The 12,153-nt window shown below is 33.4% G+C and overlaps 1 protein-coding gene across 1 annotated transcript; it reads left to right on the top strand.

Moving 5' to 3' along the window:
* Positions 1-9,766: 9,766 nt before the first annotated feature.
* LOC18589336 (GDSL esterase/lipase At1g29660-like) lies at positions 9,767-11,872 on the top strand. Its single transcript, XM_007014258.3, has 5 exons — positions 9,767-10,075; positions 10,212-10,336; positions 10,874-11,119; positions 11,213-11,456; positions 11,530-11,872. Exons 1-5 carry the CDS (start codon positions 9,823-9,825, stop codon positions 11,742-11,744), a joined length of 1,083 nt encoding a protein of 360 aa, XP_007014320.1. The 5' UTR covers positions 9,767-9,822; the 3' UTR covers positions 11,745-11,872.
* The last annotated feature ends 281 nt before the right edge of the window (positions 11,873-12,153 follow it).

Genomic DNA, 12,153 nt, shown 5'->3' on the forward strand with positions numbered 1-12,153 from the left:
TGCAATTCATAAACCTTATGCTCGTGGCCCTTTTTAATGAAACCTTCTGGTTGAGCCATATAAATGTGATCTTCAACATCTCCATTTAAAAATGCAGTCTTGACATCCATTTGCCATATCTCATAATCAAGATGTGCGGCTACAAATAGAAGGATCTTGATGGATTTAAGCATAGCAATCGGTGAGAAGGTTTCCTCATAGTCAATCCCTTCTCTTTGGGTAAAACCCTTGGCCACTAGTCTAGCCTTAAATATCTCTACCTTCCTATCATTTCCTCTTTTTTTCTTGTAAATTCATTTGCACCCTATAGGTTTTATCCCTTCAAGTGGATCTATTAGAGTCTAGTCCAACTCAGATTTCATTACCTTATGCCATTCTTCAGCATCAACATCGTTAATAGCTTCCTTATATGTAATAGGATCATATTCACGTTCGTTTGAGAGTGCAATCATGTGTTCTCCCAGACCCATGTATCTTTCTAGTTGTCTCACAACCCTTCCACTACATCATGGCACCACTATTTGATGTTTAGGTTGTGCTTTCAACCCTTGAATCAGACTGTGTTGTGACATCTTCAGAATTAACTCTTAAATCTGAAAGATCAAACAATTCTTCTAAGACAATTTCACTTCTAGGTTTACGATTTCTCATAAACTCTTCCTCTAAGAAAGTGGCATTCATACTAACGAAAACTTTCTTATCTTGAGAACTATAGAGGTAATAACCTCTTGTTCCCTTTGGATATCCTACAAACAAGCACACCTCAGTCTTTGGCTCCATCTTTGTGGACTCAGGCTTTAAAACATGTGTTGGACACCCCCAAGTTCGTAGATGACGTAGAGATGACTTACGCCCTGTCCACAGCTCCCTTGGTGTCTTAGGCACAACCTTAGATGGAGCAAAATTAAGCAAGTACTGAGCAATTTGCATACAATATCCCCAGAATGAGATTGGAAGGTTAGCATAGGACATCATTGATCTAACTATTTCTAAAAGAGTCCTATTTCTTCTTTCAGCTACACCATTATGTTGAGGTGTTCTTGGCGCTGACAAATTGGAAATTATCCCATTGTCAGTGAGATATTGCTGAAATTCATCTGATAAATACTCACCTCCCCGATCTGATCGAAGTTTTTTCAATGGCTTGCCTAGTTGCTTTTCAACTTCAGCTTTGAATTCTTTGAACTTTTCAAAGGATTCACTTTTTTTGTGCATTAAATACACAAAGCCATGTCTCGAGTAATCATCAATAAAAGTTATGAAATATTCATAACCTCCTCTAGCTTCTACATTCATTGGTCCACACACATCTGCGTGCACCAAGTCTATAACGTTTGGCATTTTGTTACCTTTCGCCTTGAAAGGCCCTTTAGTCATTTTAGCTTCAATACAAGACTCACATACTGGCAAAGGACACTCAACCATGTCTGGTAGAGTACCATCCTTTATAAGCCTATTGAGTCTATTTTGATTTATATGACCTAAACGCAGATGCCAAAGATAATTTTGATTTATACTAAATTCTTTGACTCTTTTAGTTTCAAATAGTATTGCTTCTATAGCATTTGTAGAATAAGTTATAGGCTCAAGGAAATAAAGATTATATCTTACAATTCCAATACAAATAAAATCTTTATACAAATAAACTGAATATCCAGACTTTATTAGACAAAAGACAGAAATCAAATTTTTGTAAGTCTTTGGAATGTAATAAACATTTTCCAAAACAAAGCTACGACCATAAGGAAATTGAAGAATAATGGCTCCCACTGCTAATGCTGATACGAATGTGCCATTTGCCATCCTCATCCAAAACTGCCCTTTGCTCAGTTTTCTCCTTTATTGAAACCCTTGTAAAGAATTGCAAACATGGTTAGTGGCTCCAGAATCTACTATCCAAGTATCTGTAGAATCAACCACAAAACAGGCTTCTAACATATTTAGAAAACCCATACCTTCTTTATTCTTTTGGATTTCTTCAAGGTAAACCTTGCAATTTCGCTTCCAATGTCCTTTCACACCACAATGGAAACATTTTCCTTTGGTGTTGTCTTTTGAAGCAGTCTTTTTCTTCATTGGCTTTTTCTTTGCTCCCACTGAGCCCTTAGAAATCTTTTTATTTCCAACTATCTTCTTTTTACCCTTGGGTTTGGGCTTAGAAGTGGAAATTGCATGTGCTTCAGGCTTCTTTTTCAAATCAAGAACCTCCTCCACATTTTGAAGATCATTCGTTAGCCCACTTAGGGTGTAATCCCTAGTGTGCAGTTCATAATCAAATTTGAACTGTGAAAATGACGAACTCAAGCTATGAACAATCATTGATATTTGCGTTTCCGCATCTATCTCAGCACCATTTAGTTTTACCTCATTGAGACAAGAGATCAGTTTCAGCATGTAATCTCTAACTGTCTCCCCAGGTTTCTACTTAAGGTCCTTAAAAGCATTGATTGCTTTCACCTTAGCAGATTTAGTTTTCGTACCAAACATCTCATGTAGGTGCAACATTATGTCAACAGCATTACCCACGCCTTCGTGCTACTTTTGCAATATACTGTTCATAAAGGTCGATATATAGCATTTAGCTAGCTCGTTTGCATCATGCCACTTCTTATGATATTCAATATCTTGTGGAGTTGATTGGGAAGTCAGTGCTTCAGGCTCATGGTTAGAAAGAACCCATGTGATCTTGTCATAATTAAGGACAGTATTAAGGTTTCTTTTCCATTCAGAGTAGTGGTCACCATTTAGAGTGCATTTGTTCAACAAAATTGCAAGTGGATTAATATTTGTGATGCAGATATGTTTTTGAAAGTACGTTTGAAATTATTTAAGCATACTAGTTATTCATAGACTTTGAACATTTCATGATGCATGTATGCATGATGACAATATATAAAATCCTATAAATTATATTATTAGTTCAACGATCATCTACCTTTCTGTAATAAATTAACCGACTATGGGATGTGAGAATTTACTATTAGGTAAACTTGGACCCTCCCACTTAATTATGTTGCCCAGTATCTTCATACTTAACATGGTTAAAGAGCGCCTTCATTTAGTCCACAAAGTTTACTAACAGAGCTACTGTAGGCAGGTTAATAGTAAATTCATGTTGAGTGTAACAACCATTGTTTCATTCTTTTAAGCTCTTTACTTAGTGAGCTTCTACGGGAGGTCTCATTTCATTATCCACCTAAAAGGATTTATCCTTTCGGAGACCCAGTCCGTCATGATCTAGATTCATGTCCGCCTGTAGGGAGTAACATGTTTCACATGCCAATGGGCCAACAATGGAAACCGTGGACTCTAGGATTACTAGCATCCTCTCCCACTCAATATTTTTATACTTAGGGTTTTGATTGACTTTTTTTACTGGATTTTCTAGATGCATATTTAGAATATCCTAAGTCAAATTATGGGCTTGGTTATGTTTCCAACTAAACGCTTTTAGTATATAACTAAGTCCATATCACCATCTTGTCTAGATGTGATTTATTTTCCTATATTTATTATGTATCTCATAGTATAAAACTCCTTTTAAACTAAAATACATAATGTGTGCATGGCATTCCTTAAGAGATGTTGGCACCTTAATTCTAGATGACATGTTTTCAAGCATACAAATAATATCTAATATCATTCATATAAATACATATATATATATATATATAATAAGCCACATTAAAGTCCATCCTAGAAAAAATAAAATAAAATTACAACTTGTAATTCTCTTCAATCTTGCTTGCTTCTGTTACTTGTTAGGATCACATCCATTTGGTACTCTTTTGAATTTTATGACTATTTAAAAATCCTCAATTTTAATTTTAATTTTAACCCAATTTGAGAAAATAATTATATTTTGTCCAATTAATTAATCTCATTAATTAATATCAAAATAATATATATATTTTAATCCAAAGCTAAAATTAATTTTCCAAAAATAAAAAGAATTTTGAAAATTTTTTTAAGAATATATATAATAATATTTAAAAATATATATTTTTAAAATAATTTTATTAAAAAAAATTGAAAGGTGGCCCACCCTAATGGGTTGTTGCCCAAGAGCCCAAGGGTGGGTTGCTGCCTTGTGGCAGCACTTGCTGCTGCACCTGACAGCAGCCTGTGCTATTGAACAGCACACAGTAGAGGCTCTATGCTGTCTAACAGCACACCCACCCCTATTTTCCCCTCTCCTTATTTTTTTTTAATAAAAAAATATTTTAATAGCAAAAAATATATATTTTTATAACAACAGAATTTTAACATAAGAAAAATTCTTTTTCTTTAAAAAAAGATAAATTTTAGAAAAACTCCTTTTTCGAAAAAAATTAATAGTCATAAAAAAATAGAGAGACCAAATATTACCTAATTATCTTTTTCCTTTTGGCTTTGAACTTCTTTCTCTATGGATACACCAAATACATCAAGAAATATTAAAATTACATGGGTTTTCCTAGTTACATAAATCTAAGAAAAAATAATAAAAAAATCAAGAAGGAAACATGACAATGATAGGCCATCCTTCTTATTACATAACCAAAAGAAAAATGTTACATGTAAAATTTTCTAGGACAATTAATGTGGCAAAAACCTTGAATCATGCATCATAACATACAACCATATATTGATCACATCAAAATAGTTAAACATATGCAAATGTGCCAACTATGCAAAATAAATATAGGAAACAAACTTGCAATAATTCTTGCTCTGATACCAATTGTTGGAGTAGGATCTTAGTGAATTAATGTGATCGTGTAAAGCATGGATTTAAAAAAAAAAATCTTTTTATAAAGGAAGCAAGCAATCCAATTACACAAGCGGAAACACACATTATTATTATTACAAGCAATATGACCACATCAAAAAATAAAATATGAATCTATGAAGTAAGAAAAACCATACCTTTAGTTTGAGATTCTTATTTTCGGACACCACCAAACCAATGAATGATTTCTCGACCAAATAAGTTTACCACTTATTCTTCAAGAATACTTTCAACTTGAACCTTGAGTGGACAAGGTGTGGAATGCAAGGCTACAAGATGGCAACCAATTTTATTCTCTTTTCTTTGGAAAAGCTTGGAGGAGGAAAAGAGAAGAAATAGCTGAAACTTTTTTTTTTTTAAGAAAAAGTATGTTTTTCAATCTTCTTCCAATCTCTTCTCTTTTTATTAAAACTCTTGCTTCAAAGGTTTAATCAAAATGAAACACCTTTGAATCAATTTTGTCCATCCATTCAGAGTTATGGAAGCATCAAACATACTCCATAATTATCAAAATAAAAATTAAAGAATAAATAATTTAATTCTTTAATTATCATTTAGAATTCTTGATAAAATAAAACTCCTTATTGAATAATAACTCTTATTTCATTATTTTCCATCTTTATTTTAAAAAAATTAATAATAAATAAAAGAGTAATAGTCAAACATGGAGTCTCCTTTTATCAACATGGATGTCTAGACTCATTTTGCAAGAATCATCCTAAAATTATCCTAATTTAAGATAACTCTTGTCTGTAATTAAGACAAAAAAAAATATCTTATCTTGTCTAAATTGAGACAATATGTTTTCTTATCTAAATTAAGACAAAAATGTTAAAGCTGCCATTTTTGTACACAATTTAATGAAACAAATTAAAACATGCATTCCAACTTAAACAAGTTGAATTCTACGAAGCTAAGTGGGAAATCTATTTGGACATAGATATTCCATGCTCCAATAAACTTAGAATTACTCTTAATCTCATTAAAAATAATTCAAACTTATTAACCATGAAATCAGTCCACCATAGATTCATGGTTGCACTCTTGGATTAACTATAATTACAAGAAACAATTCAATACTTGATATTAATTGTTAGTTGTCCAATTGCAAACCTTATATTGTGAACCCTCATAACCATCCAATGACAAAAGGTGAAATTACCATTTTACCCTTTATGTCAATTTTGTCCCTTAGTCTCAAATTTCATCCAATTAGTGATTCAATACTCTAGATCTAATCTTTTAAGTATCTAGATGTGATGAGTAGCTAATTCATCAATCCACTAGGCCCAGATTAATCGCCAATCTTCTTGAAATCACTAGAAGTAATGTTAATGCTATGAACTCTATTATCTAGATATGTTCCCAAATGTTCATCTCAATTATAATCCCAAAATACGGAGTCTAGATCAACGCTTTATGATGATCATGCTCATGGTAAATTAAAGATTATAAGGAGATTAAACACGAGTCCACTATCCATCAGGATTTCGGTTCTACTATAAGCAAATGCATAAGTGTGAGATCAAGATTTAGGTAACGGTAAAACTTAAATTTGATTCTCACATGATTCTAATTCATGTTATAGTGTCATTACTCAAAGTCAACCATTTCAATGATTTAAGACTCATCATTCCCTTGAAATGAATCATATTCGTTTCGTTGGAAGTCATTTGGACACTACAGCCTTAACATAATAAAGTGACCAACTTTATTATATGGCTGTGAACAATTTTTTAGATTCAATTAAAATACATGTCTCCTATGTATGACTCTTCATACAAATGTATTTTAATATCTTAATAGAATCTTGGTATCTTAATAACTAGATAATGAATGCTTACTAAAACAAACTCTTTGTCTTATTATCAAAATGTACTTTCATTACAAATAAATTTAATGAATTTAAGCATGAGAATATACTTGCTTTCCAAGGCACCATATTCTCAAAATTCCTAACATACTCATCTAGGTGTAACATAATTATTCAACATGCCATGGCAATGCATAACATTATGCATAATGTATCCATATGCATTTGATCATAAGCCTTCACTCACCTCGACAATTGGGCACTCCCACAGCTCAATTCGATATTTGTTGCTCATTGGTGCCTTAACTCCAATTCACTCAATTTCGCCACTTAACAAATGGACAGAATTCTCACTCCCATTATAATCTAGCATTCAATAAATACACATTCATCATTATTCATGCAATCATTAACAATTTTTAAACCAAATCCTGGCTTTCAGAGCATTTCCATCTATCAAAATATCACAAATTCTACACCACAATTCCAAATCTTCACAATTCTTCCACAAAAGGTTTAAACCTTATCTTACTTGCTAATTTTGGCCCATTTGGATCCCAAATTTCCAGCAGCTTTCAACCATAACTTCCACTAAATCTAATACATAAGATTTCTAAGTATTAAACCGTTTAAATTGAAAACTAATCGGTGAAAAGCTTTAACCTTACCTCTGCATTGGTTTTTCGAGCTTAAAATGCCTTCCTTCAAGCTTCAAATCCAAGTATAGGGTGTGGCTTTCAAGAGCAAGGGGAGAAGGATTTGTTTATTGGTGTTTTGGTTAATGGGCGAACTACCCAAGGTCCTTTTTAGTTTTGCTAATCTGCATGCATATATCGATACATTTGGCAATGTATCGATACATCTCCACAGGTTTCCTTTAATTCTATCGATACATTTCTTTACATTACCCTCAAATCTATCAATACATTTGGACAATATATCGATAGAAATCACATTCATTGTTGTGTTCTTCATATCTATCTATACATCAGGTGATGTATCGATACATATTTTCTAAAATGCCCTTTGTGGTGTTCTTCTTGCCTTCAATGTATCGATACATAGAGCCCATGTGTCGATATGTCTTGCCCAGAATGCATTTCTTCAACACTTAGAGCTTTCTTAGCTCAAATTCCAAACTCCCTTTTCCTTTCCAACTTACTTCCTGATCTAAATCCATAAAATCCACCCAATAATCAACATACATACTAATCATATAGTTCAATTTCTCAATCATGCTCTATGTCAAATCGTATATCAATCACACTGCCATAATTTACTCAAACGTCATGTTCATTTAAGTGCCAAACAATGCACCATATCATTCATGTGCCAAATATATGCACAACATCATTTTTGAGCTTTCACATGCTTATATATTACATAATCATACTCTATGGACATGGACATACCTTTAATCTCATTTACACATAAACACATTATATATATATATATCGACCTCTTAGGGTTCAAATTATCCCCGTCTATCAGCTTAACCATCAGACACATTTATTGTCGAAAGAGCGGGATATTACATTTCTCTATCTATTAAATTGTCTAGATTTTGTCTAAATCATCATCTTTCATTCTTTCTTTGTTTTCTGTTTCATGAAAGACAAAATGAGTATAATGCAATGACTTCATTAAAGGAAAAAGAAACGGCATCTTAACGACAGGACTTATGAAACCTACTAAGTTGATTATTTTGAAACAAGATATCCATTTTGAAATTTACCAAACCTGAACTGAATTAAGACAGAACTTTAAGAATTTAAATGAACTTTATTCAAAATAAAAATAAGGAATTCAGTTATACTGGTATAGAAATTGTTTATTACTTTATATATTAAATAGAGCACGAGTCGCCATTGAACCACGAAATTAATTACTCAAACTAAGTCAATTTGAAGAATGGGTGCCCTGAGTCATACGTATCTTCCCCTTTGTATCAGACAAAAAGGACTCTCACAGCCTCCTAAATAAACAGTGCATAAAAGTCTTTTACTAGGAGAGTACGGTTTGAGTTTACTGCATACGTCCAGAAATTAAAAAACGTCTTAATTTCGAGTTAATGAAATTTGTTCATTTTCAGACATATATATATATATATATATATACATATATATATTCAATTTCCAGCAAAGTCGAGCTCTCGTCCATTAATTACTTTTCTTTCAATTGCTTTACAATAATATTTTTAATCACAAGATCACAGACACGTAAATCTTGGTCTAATCGATATAATGAAAAGTACTGAATGAAAATGGTTTTTAATGGATAGAGGAAAATAGTATAGGGAGTGACAGAGGCTTAGGCATAGTGCTGAGTTTCTTTTTTATTAAATTCGGGTTCCTTTGGGGTAGAGGGTTGGAAGCTAATTCATTTTTGTTTTTGAGCTCAACTTAAGATTGAGAAATTACCATAAAAATTAAAGTTGTAGTTATTTTATAATTGTAAGATTTATGATGAAACACGGACCAGTTACCATATGCTAAAAGAAGTCTTTGTATAAAGACTTCAGTTGGCATAAACTCTAGTTCTAATACAATTTATTTCTCAAAAAAAAAAAAAAAGTCCAACCCAATTAATAGAAATTGACTTGACCTCGGGATAAATTTGAGTTAAATTAATTTCATAGTTTATTATTTAGTGTTCCAAATATGGAATGTATTTATAGGAGTAATTGAATACAATGCACACCCAAGCAACCCAACACCTTGTAAATAAGGTTCGGCGCCCTCAATTATTTTTTTGTCTATTACTTTTTTTTATTTATATTTTTTATCATTATTCATACCAGTAAGAATTACAATGTATGGTTGAATGAAACAATAATTATGGATATATTACAAAAAAAATTAGACAATTACAATCTTGTAAGTATGAACCTAAACGATCAAGTAAAAGGGGTGAACTTGAAAGCAGCCACCTAGCATTTATGTCTCTCATCACTTAATTTATTTATAGTTATTATTAGTGCAAAATAGCGGGCTGGATCTCCTCCCTACATATCTAACCTACAGCCGGACAGACTTACAATTTCTGTTTTTATAACTAAAACTCGTTATCAGTTCCCAAATGAAAAATCTGGCACACGTTCCTTACACAAATTTCTTTTCCTCCCCTCCGCTCCCCTATATATAGTTTCGTTTGCTTTATATTCTCCAAGCCAAGCCATCCCCCTCTTTGCTGTCGTACCTTATCCTTTTTAATTTTTCTCCCTTGTTTCCTTTCCTCCATGGCATCTAAGCTTAAGCTATTTTGGATGCTGCCTGTTTCGTTTTTGTTACTGTCAAATTGCTTGCACAACGGGGCCAATGCAGCCCCTCAAGTGCCCTGCTACTTCATTTTTGGGGACTCTTTGTCCGATAACGGGAACAATAATAACCTTAAAACGTTGGCCAAAGTAAACTATCTGCCGTACGGAATTGACTTCCCAGAAGGACCAACAGGAAGGTTTAGCAATGACCGGAACATGCAGGATGTTATTGGTTTGCCTTGCCTTCCACCATGCATTCTCAGTTTCTGTGTTTTTGAGGCTGTATTATTATATTCTTTTAAGTATAGTAGAATTGACATTTTGACCAATCTTTTGATTGTATTTGTTAATTTATTTATACATGGCAGTTGAATATCTGGGTTTCCAAAATTATATGCCTCCCTTCGCCAGAGCACAAGGGAGAAGCATTCTCAAAGGTGTCAATTATGCGTCTGGTTCCGCAGGCATTCGTGACGAAAGTGGAAAGCAACTGGTATGTGTGTGTATGTATATATATGTATATATTTCAAAAGCATTCATTGTTGGCACAAAGCGTTTCTATTTTTTTATCTTTTACTTTGACAAAAGAGACAAGTTTCCTGAGGTTAAGCTTCTAAATAAAGAAAGGTCAAAAATTAAATTGGCTGTTGCATCTCAATAATTTATTCAGAACGTATCCACCTTCCTACTTTGTGTCAGATCTTAACACACGCCAACTGATATTAAATTAGATCTTTTCAGTTATTTGGCTTCTTACTACATATTATACAAACAAAGAATAACATGTATTTAAAGCTTTAACAAATTACCAAAGCATTTGCTTTAATGGTCCAAGATATTACATAGCCACAAACTTTTCTTTTCTTTTGCAAGCAGAGCCAAGGTGATGGTGGGCAGCCGCCGTCTCTCAGTTTTTAATTTCTTTTATTATATGTATAAAATTTGATATATATATATATAAATTAATAATATTATATGATTACATTTTAATCATTTTTTATATAAAATTCTGAATTCTTCATTATTACAGGGTGATCGAATACCCCTGAACGAGCAATTAAAAAACCACAAAATTATAATCTCAAGAATTAGGCAGATATTGAGAAATGATACATCTACAAGGAAGCTTCTAAATCAATGCATTTATTCCATTCAAATTGGTAGCAATGACTACATTAACAATTATTTCGTACCGGAGTTCTACAACACAAGCCGCCAATACACTCCAGAGCAATACGCTGCGGTGCTCGTTGAACAATATTCGCATCAAATAAAGGTTCTTTTATATATGAATAATTAATTATAAATTATCATATATTGTCATAGGAAAACTTACCGAGGAGTTTTCTTATTAATTTCTTCCTTCTAGGTTTTGTACGGCCATGGAGCAAGGAAGTTTGCCCTGTATGGAATAGGGCTCATAGGCTGCACTCCATATGCAATATCAGTGTACGGAACCAATGGCTCACCGTGCGTAGACAAATTAAACACTAATGCAACTCTTTTCAATGAGAGACTTATGCCGCTTGTCAAGGAACTTAATACAAATCTAACCGATGCCAAATTTACCTATCTTAACCCTTCTCCATCTCCACAAGATGTTTTATCATTCGGTAAATAACCTTACCTCTCCCTTTTTGCCTTTTTTATTGAATCAAAAACTTTAAAGTCTATCTTGTTTCACAGTGACGAATAGTACATGCTGCGAAGTTGGGGGCGGTGGTGGAGAGCTTTGTGTTCGTAATTCAAAGCCATGCAGTGATCGAAGTCGGTTCGTGTTTTGGGACGCAGTCCATCCTACTGATGCTTGGAATGAGCTCTTAGCCGAAAGTGCTTACCGAACCAACTCTACTAGCGAAGCTCATCCATTTAACATTCAAACACTAGCAAAACTCAAGTAGCTCAAATTTCCAGGAGGTTTTACATGTAGAATAAAAACTATCAAATGTGCTTTTTACTTTGTTTACTCCAAAACAGAAACCAAATACTAATAAAAGAAACAAATGAAGTCCTTTAGTAATAAAACAAATGATGCCTGCTTGTGTAAATAGCCATCAGCAGCTTGTGGCCTAACCACAGAGCACAGTTGTCGCAAGTGGTACCAACTTGCCTGCTTCTTTTCGAAGAAAAACAAAACAAATCTAATGCTAATGATCTGCCTGCGCGCTGTCCTCACGTGAGTCGATCGGCGATGTAGTGTCCAGCCCAGGCTTTGCTTGCCCTGCTGTTGAGTGTTGACTCAATTAATTGATGGCCCAGTCGTCAAGCTCTGCCCTCACCCAATAATCCAGGGGACAACCTCCTCACCTT

This window comes from Theobroma cacao, chromosome 9, assembly GCF_053813885.1.
Source record: "Theobroma cacao isolate CCN51 chromosome 9, ASM5381388v1, whole genome shotgun sequence".
NCBI classification, from domain to species: Eukaryota; Viridiplantae; Streptophyta; class Magnoliopsida; order Malvales; family Malvaceae; genus Theobroma; species Theobroma cacao.

Coding starts and splice junctions, on each gene's coding strand:
- LOC18589336 (XM_007014258.3), top strand. CDS start 9,823: ATGGCATCTAAGCTTAAGCTATTTTGGATGCTGCCTGTTTCGTTTTTG. Junction 10,337..10,873: donor ACGAAAGTGGAAAGCAACTG/GTATGTGTGTGT, acceptor TCATTATTACAG/GGTGATCGAATACCCCTGAA. Junction 11,457..11,529: donor ACAAGATGTTTTATCATTCG/GTAAATAACCTT, acceptor CTTGTTTCACAG/TGACGAATAGTACATGCTGC.